The sequence below is a fragment of the Panthera leo genome, chromosome D3, assembly GCF_018350215.1.
Source record: "Panthera leo isolate Ple1 chromosome D3, P.leo_Ple1_pat1.1, whole genome shotgun sequence".
Classification (NCBI taxonomy): Eukaryota; Metazoa; Chordata; class Mammalia; order Carnivora; family Felidae; genus Panthera; species Panthera leo.
In genome coordinates, this window is record NC_056690.1 from 7446387 (window position 1) to 7469663 (window position 23277).

The 23277-nt window shown below is 46.7% G+C and overlaps 1 protein-coding gene across 1 annotated transcript in view; it reads right to left on the reverse strand.

Moving 5' to 3' along the window:
• The window catches only part of CFAP251 (cilia and flagella associated protein 251), a 65949-nt gene extending 43160 nt beyond the window's left edge, over window positions 1–22789 (reverse strand). The window contains exons 1-9 of the mRNA XM_042910480.1: window positions 22685–22789; window positions 21523–21764; window positions 21127–21330; window positions 20058–20441; window positions 15433–15573; window positions 13314–13423; window positions 6700–6811; window positions 6362–6442; window positions 1256–1333 (exon numbers count right to left, since the gene is read on the reverse strand). Coding sequence (XP_042766414.1) covers window positions 1256–1333; window positions 6362–6442; window positions 6700–6811; window positions 13314–13423; window positions 15433–15573; window positions 20058–20441; window positions 21127–21330; window positions 21523–21744 — 1332 coding nt within the window. The 5' untranslated portion in view covers window positions 21745–21764; window positions 22685–22789. The remainder of the gene's footprint in view (window positions 1–1255; window positions 1334–6361; window positions 6443–6699; window positions 6812–13313; window positions 13424–15432; window positions 15574–20057; window positions 20442–21126; window positions 21331–21522; window positions 21765–22684) is intronic.
• Between the last annotated feature and the right edge of the window lie 488 nt (window positions 22790–23277).

Consider the following 23277-nt stretch of genomic DNA (forward strand, 5'->3'; position numbering starts at 1 on the left):
ATTAAAGCTACAATAAATACTGGAAGTAATGACTACCACTGAAAAATCAGTGATTCATTCAATCAGTGTTTTCGTTTTGCATTTTTAACTGAGGTAAAACCCACATAACATAAAATTAACCATTTACCATTTTAAAGTGTATAATTCAGTGACATTTAGTACATTAATAATGCTGTGCAGCCATCACCTCTCCTAGTCCCGGAACACTTTTATCACCCCGAAAGAAAGCCCCCTCTCCATGAAGCAGTCCCACGTGCGGCTCCCGGAGCCCCCAACAACCACCATTCTGCACTTTGTCCCCTGGATTCTCCTGGTCTGGACATTTCATATCAGTGCAATCATACAGCATGTGGTTTGCTGTGTCTGGCTTCCTTCATTTAGCACCATCACCATGCTTTCGAGATTCACCCACATTGCAGCAGGTGTCAGTGCCTCGTTCTTTTTTTATCGCTGAATCATATTCCATTGTATGCATTTGCCACATTGGGTCTGCATTCATGAGCTGACGGACAGTTGGCTTGCTTCTGCCTCTTGCTTATTGCAAATAATGCTGCCCTATGAACATCTGTATGCGAGTATTTGTCGGCTTGCCTGTTTTACATTCTCTTGCATTTAGGAATTCCTGAGTCCTGTGGTAAGTTTATATTTAACTTTCGATGCTTTTTTAATCTCATGATTGCACCCTGTATCAGTATACATGTTGCTGATCTGTTTGCTAATTCCTATCTATAAAAACCAAGGTCTTGAAAAACCCCGCATTTTAAACCTGTTAAGGACGTTTAAATAAATATTTGACTCATTACTTTAAAAAATTAAATAAGGGGCGCCTGGGTGGCTCAGTCGGTTGGGCGTCCGACTTCGGCTCAGGTCGTGATCTCGCAGTTCGTGGGTTCGAGCCCTGCGTCAGGCTCTGTGCTGACAGCTCAGAGCCTGGAGCCTGCTTCGGATTCTGTGTCTCCCTCTCTCTGCCCCTTCTCCGCTCATGCTCTGTCTCTGTCTCTCAAAGATGAATAAATGTTAAAAAAAAAATTTTTTTTAATAAATTAAATTAAATTTAAATTATCTGTTTCTGACTTAATACACTAATTTCCAGTGGGGCTAAAATTAAAATTGTAATTACATAAAAAACATTTCAATACATATCTATTGCTTCCTAAGTGGATACTATATTGTTACATTACCAATATATCTGTATTTAGAGAATGAACACATACTTGTCCCCATATTTAAGACAAACAAAAATATTTCTACTTACCCACAAATAATATATTGCCTGTGTTTTACTATTGCTCACCAATTCTTTATTATTTGTTGGATTAAAAATAAGGTAGTTCTGAAATATAAAGTATAGAAATATATTACATTACAATAAATTTTCTGTTTCTCTCTGGCTAAACTGTTAAAATTAAATAATATTTTTATTATAATAAATAACTGGATAGGAATATAAAACAGAAAAGACATGGCATTTTGTAAACAACAGGAATATAATCTAAACATCGAGTGTTAAAATTAATGGTCTCAAATGTGTTCCCTTTCTCATTTAGTCTTATTTATTATAACTCATCATCTGTAAATTGGAACGAGCAAAAGTTGAACAATATTCACTAATAACCTTTACTCTGTGTCCTTTTGGACAAAAACTGCCGCATCCACATTTCTAAATTTGACAAGGCCACAAGGTAACTTGGAATGAATGCCAAATACTGGAAGGAGTTTCTGATTCCTGCCAAGGCAGCGAATAGCACGGGTTGCCTGGCTCTCTTCCCAAAAAGCCCTGCAGCAACTATGGAAGCGAGGAAACCATGAAATGCAGGAACTAAATCAAATAGCAACAACACGGCTGAAATCCCTCGGGAGACTTAGGCACATGTCCTGCCAGGGTATGTATGTGGAGGGGGGAGGGGCTGGCTGCAACCTGGGGTGAAGGGCTGTAGCCGGTTGCCCTGGAAAACAGGTTCCAGAAACACATCAGGTGCTCAGGGGCACCTGAGCGGGTGGCTCAGTCGGTTGAGCGTCCGACTTCGGCTCAGGTCACGATCTCGCAGTCTGTGAGTTCAAGCCCCACATTGGGCTCTGTGCTGACAGCTCAGAGCCTGGAGCCTGCTTTGGATTCTGTCTCCCTCTCTGTCTGCCCTTCCCCCCCCCCTTAAACATAAACATTAAAAAATTTTTTAATATATTTTTTTAAAATTACAAAAAAACAAAAAAAAGCCAACTGTTGAAAACTAACAGAAAATCATAAAAGCATCCAGACTGGGGCAGGAGGGGAAGGAAAGACACATAGCTTTCAAAAGAAGGAACAATAAGATTGATAGCTGACTTCTCAATAGAAATGGTGTAAGTCTGAAGACAGTGGAATAATATCCTGAAAGTATTGAAAGAAGATAACTACCAACCTAAAATCCTATAGTTAGGGAGAACAACCTTCAAAAACAAAGATAATTACCAGAAGAAACGGAAGCATATATCCCTACAAAGACTCGTGCATGAAAGTTCATGCAGCCTTGTTTTCAACAGCTAGAGATAGAAAGAAAACAATGCAAATGTCTTTCAACAGTGAATAGATAAACAAATTGTGTCATATCCACTCAATACACGACTACCATTCAGCATTAACTCAATAAAGGACACAAAGAATAATATAAAGGAATAAACATGTAACAACATGGATGAATCTCAAAAATTAAATTGAGTGAAAGAAGCCGGAGTCCCCCACAAAAAGAGTCCATTCCTGTACAATTCTAGGGTATGGAAACTAATAAAACATTAATAAACAGGAGATAGATGTTGGGAGACAGGTGGAGGGGGAGTTTAAGTTTATTCCCATGCCAATGGGAAGTCACTGAAAGATTTTAAGAGAGGGATATAATTTGTTTGGCTTAAGAACTACTGCTCTGGGGGTGCCTGGATGGCTCAGTGGGCTAAGTGTCCGACTTTGGCTCAGGTCATGACCTCAGGGTTGGTGAGTTCAAGCCCCTCATCAGGCTCTGTGCTGACAGCTCAGAGCCCAGAGCCTGCTTCAGATTCTGTATCTCCCTCTCTCTGCCACTTCCCCGCTTGTGCTCTGTCTCTGTCTCTCAAAAACAAGTAAATCGTAAAGAAAAGCAAAGCAAAGCAAAGCAAAGCAAAAACTGCCTGCTCTGGCTGCCACAGGAAGGCTGGTAGGAGTGCGTCAAAACCGAACCCAGATCAGATGGGAGGATGTTGTAGTCATGCAGGTGGATGTGATGGCTGTAGAAACAGAGAAGGGAGGCAGGATTTTGGGATGTAGCTGGGGGGTACAGAGTACTTAAAAGCCATGGCAATGGATGAGAACAGCCGGGAAGAAGGTGTAGCAAGAGGAGGAGCTCCCACAACTAAACTCTGAGGACCGCCAACACGTAGAAGGTAGGCAGTGAACGAGGAAGAGCCCACAGAAGAGCCCGGGAAAGAAGGCCAGTGAGAGAGCCGGAAATGCCCCCAGGCAGGGATGCACCTGAGGACTTAATAGTGCTCATCTGACTTGGTCGCTGTATCACCAGCGACTGTGATAAGGACAGTTTCGGTAGATCTGTGGGTGGGCGGAAGACAGATGAAAAACACCAAAATCTTCATCGACTGTACGATAAATGAGCTGTATTGTACTCAAACGAGGAGAAACTACACAGCAGTGAGAACTGATGAATTACAGCTCAATAATCAACACGGATGAATCTCAGAAACCAGGCGGAGAGAATGAAGCAGTTATGACTCCAAATATGTACAGATTAAAACAGGTGAAACAAAATAGGATAGTACGGAGGGCTACGTACATTGCTGGGGAAAAGTGTAAAGGCAAGCAAGGGAATGGGTAACACAAAACCTGGGACACTGGTTAAGTTGGGAAGCAAGGCTGGAGATGAGATTGGGCAAGGGGGACAAAGGGACTCAGGGTTTGGATGATGTCCTCTTACTTGACCCACCAGTGAGCACACAGGTACATTTCGTTCTCTTCCTTAAAATGTACACATTTTACACAGACACCTTATTTAGCAATGAAAACATAAAGAGACCAAATGTTTGGGGCACAAAAAAGATAAAGAAGGAAGAAAGCAAGTGCGGACAGTCATTCTCAGACGTTTTACCGTGAAGAGGCGCAGCGGGCGAGAGCTGGAGGGACATGAACCGTCAGAGGCGGCTTCTTCTCCAAAGAAGAGTGACACTGAAGCCCGTGTGTTTGTGGAGGGGGTAACCACCCAGCAGAGGGAGAGCTGATCACTGCAGGCGAGGGCCGCGTGAGTGGGGAGGGATCCAGTGCAGCCGGCTCTCAAGCAGAGAGAGGGATAAGAGAAGGTGGTAGGTTGAAGGCAGGTTGTAGGCCTGGGGGTGAGAGCAGGCCAGTGTTTGTATCCAATGGCTCTCAGTTTCTCAATGAAAAATGAGAGAAACCATCAGCTGAGAGTAAAGAGAAGGGACCGAAGAGGAAGGAGGAGACGATGTGACACTGTTGTCTCTAGAAACCAAAAAGACAGCCTACTAGAATGGCCAGGCAGTGCTGAGAGCTCCCTCCACATTTGTGGCTCGATGCCAAGTAAAAGGAATCGGCTTAGTTGGGTGGTTCTCTCCAGCCACGTCCAGCCTGCTCAGTCGGGACGCAGAGCAGGCTGTGGGGGGAGTCCATCCAGGCCTAGGGCTGTCTGCAATGCTGCCCGATAGCACTTTACCTTAAGATGGAGACGTTCGATAATCTGCGCCGTCGAAAGCGGCGGCCACTAGCCACATGTGGCTGATGAGTACTTGGAATGTAGTGACACTGAGGAAATGAATTTGTAGTTTTCTTTCATTTCAATTGACTTAAACTTAAGTAGCCGCAGGTATTCAGCAGTTTCAGGACACAAAATAAGCTGAGTTTCTGTACACAGGACTAGCAATGAGGAATCCGAGAAGGAGATTAAGAAAATAAATGGATCTACGGGGGCGCCCGGCAGGGGCTCAGTCAGCTGAGCACCCCACTTCAGCTCTGGTCACAATCTCACGGTTCGTGGGTTCAAACCCCACATCAGGCTCTGTGCCGACAGCTCAGAGCCTCGAGCCTGCTTCGGGTTCTGTGTCTCACTCTCTCTCTGCCCCTCCCCTGCTCATGCTCTACCTCTCAAAAATAAATAAACATTAAAAAAAAAATTTTTTTTTAAAGAAAAAGAAAATGGACCCACTTACAATAGCATAAAAATACTTCGGAATAAATTGAGGTGAAAGATTTGTACACTGCAAACTATAAAACACTGCTGAAGGAAATTCAAGAAGACGTAAGTAAATGGAAACACATCTCGTGCCCGTGGATTGTTCCGAGAACAGTAACTACCCAAAGCGATCTACAGATTCCTTGCAGTCTCTATCAAAATCTCAGAGGCATTTTTTGCCCCAATTGAGAAACCCACATGGGGTGGCGGCTACCCTATCAGCTCAGCTTAGAAAACATGTAAGGAAGTTTTTCACATAAGGGAAGGGAAACAAAAATAATATAAAAACAGGGAGGGGGAAAAACCAGAAGAGACTCGTAACTATGGAGAACAAACTGAGGGTTGCTGGAAGGGGTGTGGGAGGGGGGATGGGCTGAACGGGGAAGGGGCATTAAGGAACCTACTCCTGAAATCATTGTTGCACTATATGCTATATGCTAACTAATTTGGATGTAAATTTTAAAAAATAAAAAAATAAAAAATAAATTTAAAAAAAAAGGAAGTTTTTTCCAGGGAAGCGGAGGAAAGTTGGGGGGGTGGGCAGAAGGAGAGAAATGGACATAAGGCTGCGGTATGGTGTGTGCCTGGCTGAGCCTAGTCACCCAGACCCTCTGACTGGGTTCCAGGTCCTGCAAGCCAGGTAGGCGGCTTGCACGGTGTCTGGTGCATAGTAGACCCTCAGCAAGCGTGCGATGAATGAAGGATGCAATATGAGTAAGACAATGCAGCACAGCAGGGTAAACTTTGTGGGTGCCCTTGGCAAGTCACTTCAAGCAAACCGAGATTAATAACAACTCCCGGATATGAAGAGCAGCTAAGAGCATGCCTCTAGAGTAAGAACGGCTGCTAGCTGGTGACTTCAGACAAATTATCTAACAATGGTAGCATTCCACAGGCCTTACTAAAGTAACGACTCCGACCCAGCATGTGTGCATGGATTGTATGTAAAGAACTTGGCAGAATCTGGCACGTAACAAGTGCTCAGAAAAATACTGCCACTAGCCTCAAAAATAAAATGAGATCATGGAGATGAAAGTGTTTTGTTTTGTTTCTTTACGACCTCTAGTGCACCGTAACAAAACTAGTAAAACAGAAAGTAGGTTTTGACCTGGGCTCGGCGTCGCTGCGGGCAGAGCTTTACAGACTTCAGTTGAGCTCACCTGAAACCCATACTCTTTGGGAAGGTCAAGAGTACACGCTGGCGTTTCCACTGCTAACGTCCACCTCCAGATGCAAACTTTCTGTAACAGCAGATAGAGGGGAATGAGAAAGGTCCTGAAGGCTGCTGAAGTACTCCACACCTGCCGTGGTAACCCTGTAACTTCGGTGAACTGAGGACGGCACTGTGAGCCGAGCCACAGGCAGAGAGCCCCTGACAAGGGGCCACGGAGTCCGGTCACGAGAGCATCACACACGCCGTGTGGCCTGAGCAGAGCTGCCTACCGGGATGCATGACAGGCCAGCCAGCCTGCCAAGGCCGACCCAAAGGGCCTTGTACCTGGATTTCAGCATCTGAGATGGTTGCCAGGTACTTGGCGTCCCGGGTGATGGCTATGGCCCCGATGCCGTTGCCTTCCGGGCAGCTGTCAAATATCGTGTGCACAGGAATGCTGCAAAACAGGACCGGGGAACGAGCATTTGCTGAGGTCTGCCTTGCTTCCCAGACGGACTCATTTCAAAAGCATAACAGCTATGGAGAAATGAAATGTGGTCCAGGCATACAACGGACGGTGACTCGGCCCTAAAAAGGCCTGGTGCACTGACGCAAGTGTACCATGAGTGAGCCCCGAAAGCATCCTGCGACGTGCGAGAAGCCGGTCACAAAGACCATATATTGTATGAGTCCATTAATATGAAATGTCCACAATTAGAAAATCCATAGGGACAGAAAGCAGATCGGTGGCTGCTGGGGCGTGGGGAGGGGGGAACGGGCTTCCCTTTGTTGGGGGATGGAAATATTTTGGAGCCAGATACGGGTGGTGGTAGCACAACACTGTAAGTGTGCTAAGTGCCAGTGGATCGCACACTTAAAATTTTTTTTAATGTTTGTTTATTTTTGAGAGAGAGAGAGACAGAGACAGAGAGAGACAGAGAGTGAGCGAAGGAGGGGCAGAGAGAGAGGGAGACACAGAATCCGAAGCAGGCTCCAGGCTCTGAGCTGTCGGCACAGAGCCTGACGCGGGGCTCAAACCCATAAGCTGTGAGATCATGACCTGAGCCGAAGTCAGACGCTTAACCGACTGCGCCACCCAGGCACCCCTGGATTTGCACTTTAAAATGGTTAATTTTAGGTGTGCCTAAGTGACTCAGTTGAGCATTCAACTCTTGATTTTGGCTCAAGTCATGATCCTAGGGTTGTGGGATCGAGCCCCGTATCAGGCTCCGAGCTGAGCATGGAGCCTGCTCAAGATTCTCTCTCTCTCTCTCTCTCTCTCTCTCTCTCTCTCTCTCTGCCCCTCCCCCCTGCATGTGCATTCTCTCTCTAAAATAAAATAATAAAAAATAACAAAATAAAATGGCTAATTTTACATTATGTGAATTTTACCTCAAAAAAAATGAAGAAATAAAACTAATTCATCATCACGTAAATGTGCTATTTGCTGCTTTCATGAAGTTATTGAGCACTGATTCTGTGCCAGGCACAAAGGATGAAAATATGGGGAAAGATGCCTATGACAATCCCAGGCTCCCAGGAAAACGCGTGTCCTCCTACCTAAGTGGGAATGTAAATCAGCAAGCTTTTGGGATGGCAGTTTCACCGCATCTATCAAAATTTTAAATGTATATGCACTAGGACCCAACAATGTCCCTGCTATGGCTTTTTCCCAGAAAAATAATAGCAAAAGTAAACAGAGATAAATATACACTCATGTTCACTGTGGCATGGCTTTAATGGCAAAAAAAAAAAAAATCTGGAAACAACACCAATATCCATGGATGTAGAAATTGTTTAAAAATATTATGACAGGTGGGGCAGGGGGCGCCTGGGTGACTCAGTCGGTTAAGCTTCTGACTCTTGATTTTGGCTCCGGTCATGATCTCACTCTACGTGAGCTGGAGCCCCGTATCAGGCTCTGCACTGACAGTGCGGAGCCTGCTTGGGATTCTCTCTCTCTGCTTCTCTGCCCTTCCCCTGCTCGTGCTCGCTCGCTCTCTCTCTCTCTCTCTTTCAAAATAAGTAAATAAATAAAATACAAAAATAAAATAAATTAAAAAGTATATTATGACATAACCGCATAATGAAAAACTATGCTACTTTTAAAAAGAATGAGGTAGATGTGGGAAGGTGTCCAGATTTTGCAAAAAAAAAAAAAAAAAAAAGCAAATTGTGAAACAGCATACAGAGCATCATCCTAAGTGAGGGAGGGAGAGCGTGTGTGCATTTATGTGCACAGAAAAGTCTGGAGGAATGGACTCCCAACTACACATGGGTGACTCTGAAGGTGTGTTTGGGTGAGGAGGGACTTCGTCTGTTTTTCCTCACTCACTTCTGCACTGTGTCACTGGCAAGACCGCAGAAGTGTAGGCAGTAGGCAAAGGCCTGTCACAAGCGGAATTTAATTAGATACTTAAATATGAGAGAGAGCCAAAGAAATGCAGGAGACAGCAGAAGCAAGGATGGGAATGATGTAAGTGAGGGGCAGTGGGGCGGGGGGGGGGGGGCCTGACTTGCCCTAGAGGTGAAGAGGAGGTGGTAGGGACAGGGACTGATGGTTCCCCATTGTTTTTCATTATAGAGCCCTTGTCACCCAACTGGCTGGGACCAAGTGTCTGTCCCGGCTGAGGACCTGGCCGGTTCCCTGTCACTCAAGAAGATTTCCTCACCCTGGGAAGTACCCCCCAAATTCACTTGGGAGGCAGTCCTGTTATTACTACAAATGCCACGGCGATGCCCTTAGTGGGGAAAAGCGTCTTGTCCCTGTGGATATTCAGAATTCAACCTAGGGACGATGATGTCGGTCGGGCCTGTACCACAAACGTATCGGTAGTAAGAGAATTTGGTCATTTTGTTTAGGAATGGGTGATGTTTAGGAGAACTTAACATCTCAGAGTCTCTGATGGATTAGATTTGTGATTATAATTTAAGGTCTGTAGTTGATTTAGACTTACGATTTCAAATTCAAATCACACTGGGTTTATAAACAATATTAGACTACTTATGAGAACTTAAAATTTCCCATAGTTATGTCTAATTTATTAGACTTATAAGAATTACTTAAGTACGGGTGAAGGGTTTATTTTTTAGTAAGACTACTAAAGAACTTAAAGATAAAACCAAATATATTCAATTTCTAAGTGCAGTTTAAAAATGCTTAAAAGGAGTTAATAATCAAATTTGTGAGTGGGGCCAAACATTAATCAAAACCCCCTTAAAGGCAATTGCAAAAATGTGCTAGATTTATAAAAGGAGTAAGATTTATAAGTTGAGCAAAAGGCTTAAGGAAAAACTGTGGCTTTTAGTTTATAACTTTAATAAAGTGAACATTAACTCTAAAACCAAATAATCTTTTCTGGGCCCCAAAGTCATCATTTCCTATATCATAAACTCATATCGACATACTGAATTGCTAAGCACAGACGCACTTTACTTTGTAACTGGGAAAAAATGTCGCTGCCAGAGCCGCCCCCAGTCTGGTGGGGGAGACAGCTTTACAAGCAAGAGAGAAGCAAAGAATAAACACTGTCTAAGGGGCCAGCGGTGCCTGGGGAAGGGGAGCCGTGAGCAACGGCTTCAGAGAAGAGACACACACGAGGGGCCCCCCTCCTACCTGTGGACTCTCTCTCACGGGATATAAAAACGCTCCCTCGTGTGTTAAGGCAGATGTCCCAGTACTTGCAGCTGAAAGTATGTGACAGCCACAGATGACAGCCAGTCATATAGACGGGGAATTTCACTTTCTAGGGGACCTGCTCCCATGGCTATGAATCAAGGTGCGTATTCCCTGTGACACAGGCTGGGCCGGCAATGGCCGGCCTCTGAATGGTTTTAAGCAGGCGAGAAACACAATCAGATTCTGTGTTTGGGAAAAGATCACACTCAAAATGCTATGGAGACGGGGCACCTGGATGGCTCAGTTGGTTGAGCATCCGACTCTTGATTTTGGCTCGGATATGACCCCAGGGTCGTGGGATTGAGCCCCACATCAGGCTCCATACTGAGCTTTGAGCCTGCTTAAGACTCTTTCTCTCTCTCTTTTTCTCTCTCTCTCTCCCTCTGCCATTTTCCCCAGCTCATGCTCTCTCTTTAAAAAAAAAAAAAAAAAAAAAAAGGAGGAGGTGCCTGGGAGGCTCTGTGGGTTAAGCATCTGACTCTTGACTTTGGCTCGGTCATGATCTTGCGGTTCATGAGTTCAAGCCCCGTGTCAGACTCTGTGCTGACAGCACAGAGCCTGCTTGGGATTCTGTCTCCTCATTTTCTGCCCCTCCCCCACCCATGTTTGCTCTCTCTCTCTCAAAATAAATAAACAAACTTTTTTTTAAAAAGGAAAAAAAAGGGGCACCTGGGTGGCTCAGTCAGTTAAGCATCCGACTTCGGCTCAGGTCATGATCTCACAGCTCGTGAGTTCGAGCCCCGCATCGGGCTCTGTGCTGACAGCTCAGAGCCTGGAGCCTGCTTCAGATTCTGTGTCTCCCTCTCTCTCCTCCACTCCTCCACTCCACTCCTCCTCCACTCATGCTCTGTCTCTGTCTCTGTCTCTCTCTCTCTCTCAAAAATAAATAAACATTTAAAAAATGTTTTTTTAATAAAATGATTTTTAATAGTGCCAGGGTAGCTCAGTCACTGGCTGTGTCTGACTCTTGGTTTTGGCTCAGGTCACGACCTCATGGTTCACGAGCTCCAGCCCCGCATCGGGCTCTGTGCTGACGGTGTGGAGCCTGCTTGAGATTCTCTTGCTCTTTCCCCTTCTGCCCCTCCCCTGCTCACTCTCTCTCTAAAAAATAAATAAACATCTAAAAAATATAAATAAAGTGATTTTTAAAAATCAACAGGTGAACAAATAAACAGAACTGGTATATCCATGCAACAGAATCTTGAGCAGCTAGAAAAAGAAAGGAAGCATTGGGTCAAGCTACCACACGGCAGAACTTTGGAAACATGCTGAGAGAGAGAAGGCAGATGCAAAAAGCCACGGGCAAGTCCACTGACACGAACTAGCAACAGGCAAATCTATGGAGACAGGAAGCAGATCAGGGGCTGTTGGGAGGGAGAAGGGGGAGCTCACTGGCACAGAGTTTCTGTTTGTCGGGGGCGGGGGGTGATGAAAATGTTCTGGAAATGGTGGTGATGGGTGCATAACACTGTGAATGCAATGAATGTCACTGAATTATACATTTAAAAATCATTAAGATGGTCAATGTTATGTTATGTATTTTTACTACAATAAGACAAAATCAGTGTCCCGGAGGCTGGACTGCAGAGTGAAGCTGGAGAGAAGGAGGCCGGCCGGGCCAGAGAGGGTGGGCAGGGGCACCCGGGAAGAGATACAACAGGGCTTGGGGACATTTTAGCAGGAGATACCCATGGGACATCCAGGTGGAATGTTCTCCGGCAGCTTCCTCATCAGTGAAAACAGGAAGTGTTGAGGTGGTTATTTTTTAATGCTTATTCATTTTTGAGAGAGAGAGGTGGTGGGGAAAGTTCAGATAGAGAGGGGGACAGAGGATCTGAAGTGGGCTCTGAGTTGATAGCAGACAGCCCGACGCGAGGCTCGCACTCACGAATCTTGAGATCATGACATGAGCCGAAGTCAGACGCTTATTTGACGGAGCCACCCAGGTGCCCCAATATTGAGGTGGCATTGAAATGAAGACAGTGTGGTTTCAAGTCCCAGGTCTGCTGCTTCCTGGTTGGAGAACAATACCAAAGCATCCTCAGGCCGTGGCCAAGGAAAGGCCAGAGGAAGCGAGACTCAGAAGAGTCTGAGAAGGAAGAGGCAGTAAGTCGGATGAGAACCAGAGGATGTGGTATCAGAGAAGCCAAGGAAATGAAGAGTGTCAAATGCCACTGAGATGTCCAGTAAGATGAGGACCAGGGTTAGGTAACATGGCCCTATCCAGGTCACCAGTCACCTGGGGACCTGTGTCTTAGAAGATCCAATATAACTTTCCAGAACACTCCAGAGCATTAAACACACCTTCTTCCTAATCTAGCCCAACTGGACTCGTCCACTCCCAACCAGAGCCTTACAATCTTGTCAACTAATCCCACACTGCTCTCTGCCTCTAGGACCAGGAATTAAGAAAGAAAACTCACATATAAACATCCGTCACGGGCCAGGTACCGTGCTCTACTGGCCTCTATGACAGTCCTGTAAAGTAAGTGTAGTGGGTTGAAGGGCCCCCTTCAAAAGTCATGTCCACCCAGAACCTCAGAATGTGAGCGTTATGTGGGATAGGGTCTTAGCAGGGGTAGTTTGTTAAGATGAAGTCCTACTGGATTAGGATGAACCCTAAATTCAATGACTGCTGAACTCACAGAAGAGAAGACACAAAGAGATACACAGGGGAAAATGCCATGTGAAGACAGAGGCAGAGACTAGAGGGATCAGTCTACCAGCCAAGGACTGCCAAGGGCTGCCAGCCACCACCAGGAGCTGGGAGAGAGGCCTGGAACAGATTCTCCTTCGGAGGCCCAGAAGGAACCACCCTTGCAGGCACCCTGGTTTCAGACTTCCAGCCTCATGAACTGTGAGGGAGTAACTTGCTGTTATTTTAGGCCCCTCGGTGTGTGGTAATTTCTTAGAGCATCCCAAGAAAACTAAAACAGTAGGTATGATTAGCCTCTTCCTTTTGCAGGTGGGGAAAGTCACTTCACTTCTCTGGGCCTCCAAGCTGGATTTGTGTGAGTTAACCTCCCTCAGCCCCGTCTACTCTGGGACACCGCCAAACCAAGTTTCTGGGCCTCGGGAGCCAAGAATCGTAAACGGGAAATTCACCAAGGTAATGTCACTCAAGGCAACAAGATGGCCAGCCTCCCCCAGGTCCCCTAGCCCCTCACCCTGCATCCCATCACTGGTTTCTGCACGCCCAGGCCAGATTGCTCGTCCGTCCTGCCCACAGTGGCAGACACAGGACACTAAGTAGGAGAAAGCATGGTGGCACCAAGCCTACCCTGTGAAGGAGTCCCATATAATTATCAGGCAGTTGGGCCCTTTGTCGGCCGTGGCAATCCACCGCCTATCTTCACTGATGCAGAGGCACGAGATCACATTGGGGTGGCCCTGCAGAAATGGAGAGAAAATGTTTTGAAACCTCAAGGACACGGCCCAGGCTTGGCACTGGTAGGAGTGACTGGGGCCCCAGAGAGAACGGAGCTCCCCTTCCAGGTTCATCTGGCTGAAAATTCCATGCCCACTGGCTTTCCCTGGCATTTCTCCATAGCCAGCGGTGTTCAAATTTGCTCCCCCTCGAAACACCTGGATAAGCCCCACTGCCCACAAGAGCAGGGGTGTCCTACAGGTATAGGCATGTCCCCCACTCTGAACCCAGGTTGAGAATAAATGTTGGGGTTCTGCCTAGTCCCCTGGAAGCTCCCTGCCGGCCTCATCGCCCTAAAACAGTGTCCACATCAGGTCACTGAGCAGCTCTGGAGCAAAAGGTTCCTCGCTGGTCTATCTGCTTTCATTCCCAGCCCCCTATAATCCTTTCCCAGTAACTCGGGAATCTTCTGGAAACACAGAAAAAACGGTAGTGCTCCCTGCCAGGAAATAGCCTATTTCCACCCTTCTTCATCTTCCCTCGCTCACTCTGCACCAGCCATACTGGCCTCCTTTCTGGGCCCCACGCACAGGCCTGCAAACTCAGTCTAGAATGCTCCTCCCCAACCTGTCCCTGGTTGATTCATTTTCATCAGTCAGATCTCGGCATGAAGGGCATGTCTGCATTCCCAGGCAACCCAATCTGAGTTCCGGCTCTCACTCTTGACCTCTCCCCTATAGCATTCCCACATTTCCTTTGGAGTGCTTGTTATAATTCATAGTTATGTATTTACGAGACTATAAGCTCCACGAGGTGGGGGGGACTGGATCTGTTTTGTTCATGACTACAGACCCAGAATCTGCAACAGATGTTATGAGAAATATCTGTGAAATGAATGAATGAATGAATGGTCAAGGCCTTTCCCAGCCAGCTCACTCTGACCTGCCTGGCATTGTCCCCATTTCTCAGCCCCTCTGCCCACTCCCGCTTCTTCCTGACTCTGCAGACACCAGCTCTCCCTTCTCCCTGTGCCATTCCCACTGTGCGCAGTCCCACACACTCAACTGAGCTCCGCAGGGTGGTGCTGGCTGGTTTCGTGTGTATTCCTGGCCTTCTAGAGAGCAACTTTTTCCAGCTGCACCCACATGGCTTGGATCCCTGGCACAATGGACTATGGGAAAATCCTTTGTGATGTTTTTGACCTAGGTATTGATTAAAGCAGGTCCTTATTAAAATATATGTCCATTGAAAAGGGTAACATGGAATTGTTCATCGGGTTAATGAGTGGAAAGTCCGAGAAGTCCAAGAAAGGAGGACATTTGGTCAGGTAAATGATGAAAATGTCAGGAACGGAGGAAGCAGAAAATGTCAGGAACGGAGGGGAAGGCAGGCATGTGGGACACTTGGGGAGGCACAGAGGGCGCTGAAAACAAATAAAGGTGTTCAAGTGGGGGGGACAGGACAGGACAAAACCAACCTACTCAATACTTTCAAGTCAGGGGACCTGGATTCAAGACCTGGCTTCATGTGCAGGCTCAGGCAAGTCAGTTAACCTGCTCTGAGCCTTTGTTTTTTCTTCTGTACAATGGGAATATGAACACCCACTTCTCAGCATGATTATAAGGATCAACGAATGCCCTTTTAAACCTGCAAAGGGTTCGAATCCCTGCTGAAGCCTTTTGTGTTCCCCCCAGATGTGTGGAGACAACATGATCTATCCTGACCGCATTTTTAGGGAAATGCAGAAAAAAAAAATACAAATGCTTTAAATTCTTGTTGCTATAAAATTAAAAGCAATTGCTATTTGTTAATTGATTCTGATTAGGATCAGACAGACAATGAGTAATAAAATGTGCTTCTAAAGACAAGATTTGCTATAGTTCAGAAGAGAGGTAGGAAAACACGATGGTGATATAATGAAGTCAGCCCTTGCAACAAAAACCAAAATGCTGTAGTCTAGTGAAAAACCACCTCTTTTACTTGTGGTAAAAACAGAACAAAACGAAAAACAAAAACCAGAAACCTTGCGTACCTGAAGATGGTGCTGATTATTACTGAAAACGTTGTAGATGACCGCGGTGTGAGCGCAGACATACAGAAGAACTCTCTGGCTTTCATCTCGAATATAGTAAACAGGAAGAGAACTGTTCCAGCCAAAAGACCAGGTCAAGGTCTGGAAGACAAAGGTAAAACCAGCAAGACACTAAGTGTGCTGAGGCCAGAGCTAGGATGCTAGGCGCTCCTGGCACAGTCTCTGGAGGAGAAAGATTCCACATCATCAGTCCAAAGAGGAGAAATCACTTCAAGAAAGTCCTCAGCCACGTGCTACAGTGTGGATGACCCTTGAAGCCATGACTCTGAAAGAGGCCAGACACACAGGTCCGCAGAGTGTGTGACTCCATCCACAGAGACAGAAGGTAGATGAGCGGCTGCGGGGCGGCTGGAAGAGGGGGTGGGGAGTGACTGCCAAGGGGGATGGATTTCTCTTGGGGGGGATGAAAATGTTCAGGAATTGCATAGTGGTAATGGTTGCACACCCTTGTGAACAGGCTAAAGACCGATGAACTGTACACTTAAAAGGTAAATTCTGGGGTGCCTGAGTGGCTCAGTCGGTTAAGCATCCAACTCTTGGTTTGGGCTCAAGTCATGATCTCATGGTCTGTGAGTTCGAGCCCCACTGGGCCATGTGCCGACAGCTCAGAACCTGAGCTGTTCCTCATATGAGCCGCCCTGTATGTTCCGAACTACATTAAACGCTTTATATGCATGGTGCCATGTGCCGACAGCTCAGATTCTGTGTCTCCCTCTCTCTCTCTGCCCCTCCCTGGCTTGTACTCTGTCTCTCTCTCTCTCAAAACTAAGTAAACATTAAAAAAAAAAAAAAAAGCCAAGCCACCCAAGTGTCCATTGACAGATGAATGGACAAACAAAATGTGAATATCATTCAGTCTTCAAAAGGAATGAGTTTCTGACACACTCTACGACATGGATGAACCTGGAGGACACCGTGTAAGTGAAATCCACCAGTCACAGCAAGACAAACACTGTAGGATTCCACTTACATGAGGTCCCTAGAGGAGGAGTCAGATCCACAGAGACAGAAAGTAGAACGGCGGTTACCAGGGGCCGGGCTGGGGAATGGGGAGTTGTTGTTCAATGGGTAGGGAGTTTCGGTTTTGCAAGATGAGCTCCAGGCAGTGGTTGCACCTCAGCGTGAAAGTACTTACTACTACACTGTATACTTAAAAATGGTTAAGATGGGGGGGCTCAGTGGATTAAGCAGCTGACTCTTGATTTCGGCTCAGGCCGTGGTCTTACCATTCGTGAGTTTGAGCCCCGTGTCAGGCTCTGCGTGGACAGTGTGGAGCCTGCTTGGGATTCTCTCTCTCCCTCTCTCTCTCTCTCTGCCCTTCCCCCGCTCACTCGCTCTGTCTCTCTCTTGCTCTCTCTCCCTCTCTCAAAATAAATAAACAAACATTAAAAAAATAACAACAGATCAACATCGGCTCATCAACTGTGACAAATGTCCCATGCTAATGCAAGATATTAATGAAAGGAGAACCTAGGCATGGAGGAGTCACAAGGGAGTAGAAGGGAATTCTATTTTTCATTCAGTTTGCTATAAACCTAAACTCCTCAAAAATACAGTCCATTTAGGGGTGCCCGGTGGCTCAGTCGGTAGAGTGTGCGACTCTTGATCTCAGGGTCATGAGTTCCAGCCCCACACTGGGTCTAGAGATTACTTAAAAAAAAAAAACAAAAACAAAAAACCAGTCCATTTAAAAAATTAACTAACACCAGGCGCCTGGGTGGCTCAGTTGGTTAAGCATCCAACTCTTGATTTCGGCTCAGATCATGATCTCATAGTTTGTGGGATTGAGCCCCGGGTCCGGCTCTGCGCTGACAGCTCGGAGTCTTTGGGATTCTCGCTCTCTCTCTGTCTCTCTCTCTGCCCCTCCCAGCTCACATGCGCTCTCTCAAAATAAGTAAGCTTAAAAAAAATTAACTAAGGCCAATTAATCGAATGTGGTGTTGTCTAAAGCGATGGCTAAGTGATTAGAGATTTTTAGTAACTCGTTCATTCGGTATTAACAGAACTTCCTTGTCAAGCAGTGCTCACATTAATTGAAACCACACAGTATTCATTGCATTTTGCACTCATGGTGACCAATCACGAAGACAGCCATCTCTTATGGGAATCTTTTCCCGTAAAACATGAAAACAAAACGTTATTGTCAAAACCAGATTTCACTACATTTGACAGTCACAAGATCCCCTCTCATGAATGCAGGATACCCTTCTTTCTTGGCTGGAGACAGTGTCCATGAGCCCCATGGGCCACTCCAGGCCTTTGGGATGAGGCAGGGGACCCCAAAGGAAACAGAGGGTGCCACGGGCACAGAGAGAGATTCAGAAGCACGCTCACTGAAGCACCTCTAGTGAGAACACGAAATCAGAAGGAACATAAATGGCCATCAATAATAGGGAAATGCCTGAATTTAAAATGAAGAAATGGGGGCAGGCACCTGGGTGGCTCAGTTGGTTAAGCGTTCAACTTCGGCTCAGGACAAGATCTCACATTTCTTGAGTTCCAGCCTCTGTGCTGACAGCTCAGAGCCTGGAGCCTGCTTCGGATTCTGTGTCTCCCTCTCTCTCTGTCCCTTACCCAATCACGCTCTGTCTCTCTCTCAAAAATAAATAGACATTAAAAAACATTTTTTTAGGGGCACCTGGGTGGCTCAGTCAGTGGAGTGTCCGACTTCGGCTCAGGTCATGATCTCACCATTCATGAGTTCAAGCCCTGTGTCTGGCTCTGTGCTGACAGCTCGGAGCCTGGGGCCTGTTTCAGATTCTGTGTCTCCCTCTCTCCCTGCCCTTCACCCACTGTCTCTCCCTGTCTCTCAAAAATGAATAAACATTTAAAAAAATTAAAACAAATTTTTAACGAGGAAATGGATCTACATTCACTGATAGAAAAAAAAATCCTCCAAGATATATGAAGTAGAAAAATACTCTGCAGACATGCAGAATCTGTCACTGGTAAAGAGAACAAAAACTAATGGGTGTCATGGTGTGTGTGTGCACACACTCACGGGAGTACACAGCTAACAGGTCTGTAGATGCACAGAACAAGGTCTGGAAAGATCTACAGTTATACCAAACCGTAACAGTAGTCACCCCAGGGAACTGGGATGGGCGTGGTCAGTGTAAGAAGGGGAATCTGCTTTGTTTAATTTTTTTTTTTTTTTTTAATGTATGGAGCACCTAGTAATTTTAACAGAAAGGAAAAACAATACAGGAACGGGAAAAGAAAGAAGGTATACTCAAAGCGCTAAACAAGTTTGTAGAGAGAGGTCTGGTTCTGTGGTGAGCCCAAGGTTAACAGGAGACCCAAAGCCCTGGCACAAAGGTCACTTGGTCTCATTAGTGATATTACATGATGTCTTATTAGCTGGCTAAACAAGACAAAAGTCTTCAAGGGCTCTAAAACTTACTTATTCTTTCTTTTGGACAGAATAATCGCAAGCTTTGACCTTGAACTCCACTGCTCAAAGTAAGCCAAATATACAGAAAGGAGGCTGTCAATTGTCTGCCCTTCTCGCTAGACATTTTCCATCATCCTCATTGGCATTATCACCACCACTGCCATCTAGCTGTTGACGCTCAAGTGCGCCCTATATGTTCCGAACTACATTAAACGCTTTATATGCATTCAGTTGCTTACAAATCTTCCAAAGGCCAACTCTGCAGGGAAAAAAGAAAAACAGGAGATGAATCCTAGGAGGCAATTGTCAGAAGCAGATGGAGGAAGAAGGGGGAAAAAAAACTTTCCTCTCCCTTCTCTTGGTAAATGATAATATTTTTATTCCTCGCAGATGGTGCCTCCCTGGAATACTGTCAGTGGCAGCAAAGGCAGATTCCTTTGGACTGCCTGGTGCTTTTCACAGTGGCTTTCACTTTTTTTCCATACCTTTCACTTTCTCTTAATTTTTTTTAACGTTTATTTTTGAGAGAGAGAGAGAAGAAGGGCAGAGAGAGAGGGAGATACGGAATCTGAAGTAGGATCCAGGCTCCGAGCTGTCAGCACAGAGCCTGACGAGGGGCTTAGACTCACAGACCTGAAGATCGAGACCTGAGGCTTAACCGACTGAGCCACCCAGGTGCCCCAGTCCACACCCTTCACTTTCTGACCCATCTTGGTAATGGGATAGTTTTAGGAGCCTGTAATGGTTTTAGGAGCTTGTAAAGCTATCAAGCAAGCTAAGGCAGAAGAGGTGAGGAGAGGGGGGAGAGGGGAAGGAATGGAGGAGGAGGAGCACAAAGTGAGAAAACGGAGAGGGGAAAGGGAGGGGGAGGGAGGAGGAGAGATGGAGCTTGAGTCTCCCACCAAAACCAGCACCCTCTGCAACGGACAAACCACGTCCGGAATTTCCTGCCTGCGGAGCAACACTATTGGACCCAGATGCGGCGTTCCTGTCCGTAGCCTGTCATGCGTGTCCAGCTGGAGCGCTGAACTGAACTTTAAAACACACAAGTCTATTGTTAGTTTAAAAAGGATATTTCTGGTGGTATTTTTTTTTTCCATGTGCATAAAACTCCCCTATTTCACAATGCTGTCCGAGCGTTGGAGGAAATCAAAAAGCACATGACACTCACCAAAGGGTACACATTGGCTCTGTCATCCTTTTGAAACAAAATGTCCTCACTGGTGGCCACCAGTGAATCCTCTGGGATCTCTGTTTGGGGCTGGAATTCTTTTCCTTTTTCTTCACTTAAGTATGATAGTCTTTTGTCTTGTATCCTTTCTCCCTTTTCTGCTTCCAAATCTGTCCCTTCTTGTCCCGATTCATCTTGGGGCATCTGGTGGGTTTTCTGCCCAAGCTTGCTAGAGGGCTGTGAGTCAGGGGAACTAATCTGTAGTTCCTCAGAACTGATTTGCTCCAAATCAAGAAATCTTCGTTGTGAGCTCAAGTCTCTAAAAAGCTCATTTGTTTCTGAATGCTCTGATGCACGCTTTGACTCATCACCACTATGGGTTTTCTTAAAAAAGAAAGAAAAGAAGATTGTGATTCCAGTTACAGTATGTGCTGCCGTATTCCCTCATAAATTTTCCTTTCTATTCCTAATCAGCCAATCAGTGTTAGCCTCACATGGGAACCATGAAGCACTTTAAAAAGGAGCCTGGGACGTTTTGTACTTAAATGAGTCATGGGTGTGCCAGGTTTATTCCTGGCCTACCAGCAGAACCACACAGCAGAACCATTCTTCTAAGTGGCACTGGTCCTCTCCGAGGACAGACTCGGCACAGAGTCACTTCTCCTTGGACCACAGCTGAGTTCTCTTCCAGGATGAGTCTGTGGAAAGCCTCCATTACTATAATCACACTGACTCTGTTCTAAAACAAGCACACTCCAGCTAATCCCTAGCCCCTCTTTACATCAGCTCTGGTGCACGCCTCCTCCAGGAAGCTTCCCCTGACCATCCTCCTAGCTGGGTTAAGGGTCCCTGTTTTTCTTGTTTTGTTTTTTTAAATGTCTCCCTTGCATCTTTCAATCACTGCACTTAGCATATTGTTTTAGAGAGTTCAGGTCTGCCTCCTGACACTCCCTAGAATTCCTTAAGAGAATGGATTGTATCTTATTTGTATCTCCATAGCCTGGTATATAGTAAGCAGTCATTTAATGATTATGAATGAATGAATGAATGATTTACAATTACTACTTACTAGAAAAGTTCCCGACATGATTGACTGGGAATCAGTCAATGTAAGTTTCTCCAAACTGATCTTGGACTTGGTGATTTCTTGGGGCTTCACTGTGGTTTCTTCCTGTACTCCTGCAGCTACCTCCTCCCCTGCAGCTGCAGCCTTTTCCTCCGTTTTTTCTCTCACAGCCTCCTCCTTCCCACCTTCTCCCCCTTCTTCCTCTTCCTCCCCTTTCTCCTCCACTCCTTCCTCCTTCTCCCATTCTTCCTCCCCCTCCTCTCCTTTCTTCTCTTTCTCTCCCACTCCTCCTCCCTCCTCCCCTTGCTCCTCTTCCTCTTCCTCCACTCCTTCTTCCTCCTCTTCCTCCTCCTCCCAGTCCTTTCCCCCTTCCTCCCCCTTCTCCCATTTCTCCTCCACCCCGTCCTTCTCTTCCCCTTCCTCCTCTCCTTCCTCTTCCTCCTCCTCCTGCTCCCCCTCCTCCCGAGGCTGTCTCCATACTAACATATCATCTTCCTTTAATTTCTGTGGCATACTTTCTCCCTCTCTATAATATGAATTATAATCTTCTTCTTCTTCTTCCATTTCTGTTCCTCCATCTTCTTCTGTTTCTTCTAGTGGCTCTTCCCCTGCGTCCGACATTCCTCTTTGTGGAGTTTTCTCTAGAGAAATTTTGACCATAACAATCAGCAGTTCCCATTTTAATTTCCTGGTGCACTAACCTATCGATGAAATGTGCAATGCTGGCCCTGGTTCCCTTCCACAGCAACAAAAATAATTTCATACTCCTGGGAAAGCCTGTCCCAAATCTTCAACATATTGATCCCAGGGCCTCTCGCCTTTCTAGGAATAACTTGAGAGCCCTTTAACTCACTTTATACATATTCATATTCCCTCAGGCAGCAAAATGATAACCCCGACATTAACGACAATACTAATAATGTAAATAAGGGCAGAAGCAGTGTGCTTAGTGGTTAAAAGCCGGCTTTGCAACCGGCCTCTCCTAGCACTGAACCCTACCTGGCTCCACCACTCACTTGCTCTGTGCCCTTGGGCAAGTCCTATACCCCTCAGGGTCCAAATTTGCTCACAGGCAAAATAAAAATGAGAGCCCTAAATTCTGGGGTTGAGATGCCATGTCAAATGCTCAACGCAGCTGCAGCAGAGTGGCTGAGAAAGGCGGCAACTGTTTACAAAGTTTAAACGCCTTCCAGCATAGTCTCTGGTTTATTCCTTCCGCCAAACTTGAGTGTGAGGCTCTGGGAGTTGAAGGGACTTATTCAGATCACACCGCTAGAAAGAGGCAGACCTCCCTGACGCTTGGTTCCTGCATCTCAAAAATCATTACTATGATTTCCAGCAAGGGGCCCTCAGCACGAGGCCTGCGCCCACTGCAAACTTTGCCGGCGCATCTTGATGCGCGGCTTCGGGGGAGGGGCGGAAGGAAGGTGTGGGGGCCTGCTGGGGGCACAACGCGCAGCTCAGGTCTCTCCGAGGCCGCCCCAGGCCCGGCCGGGGTGCGGCGAGCGCCCCCCGCGGGGCACCGGGCCCTCCCACGCCAGGGCCCCCGCCCCCGACTCACAGAGCGCGCCCTCCGTGGGCCTCAGTGGCCGGGCCGTCCCGCCGCCTGGACCCCTGTCACCTCCCCGCCTCCAGCGGCCCCGGCTTTCTCCACCGCGAGCTCCTTAGTTACCGTTGCCACGCAAGCCCCGTCCCCAAGGTAACCGCCGCCTGGGCGACGGGCCGTAAAGCGGGAGGGCCGGACGGTGGTCACGTGCCCAAGGCTCTGCCGTAAGCGGGCCGGCACGCCCCCTGGCGGTCCCCGGGGAACGGGCGCGGCCGCCACTCGGGGCAGCGAAGTTGGCCTTCTTCCTGGCCGCTTCTTTCCTCCTGTTCCTCTCCCAACTTTTTCCCCCAGGCGCCGAAGTCTGAGAAGCTGCAGCGGTGGATGCTTGCACCTCTGACTTTCTGAAGGCTTGACGAGATGAAGTGAAGAAGTATGAGCTGTTTGGCAAAATTCTCTTTGCCGAAAGCAAACTAAATTTCCCGGTTTCACAGACGCAGCACACAGATTTGCCCTCCACACTTTCTCTACGTGTTGTGTGCAGTGTTTTAGCTGGCTGGGATTACACGTTATATAGGTTACATGATCTTGCTGTTCTGATCACAAAATGT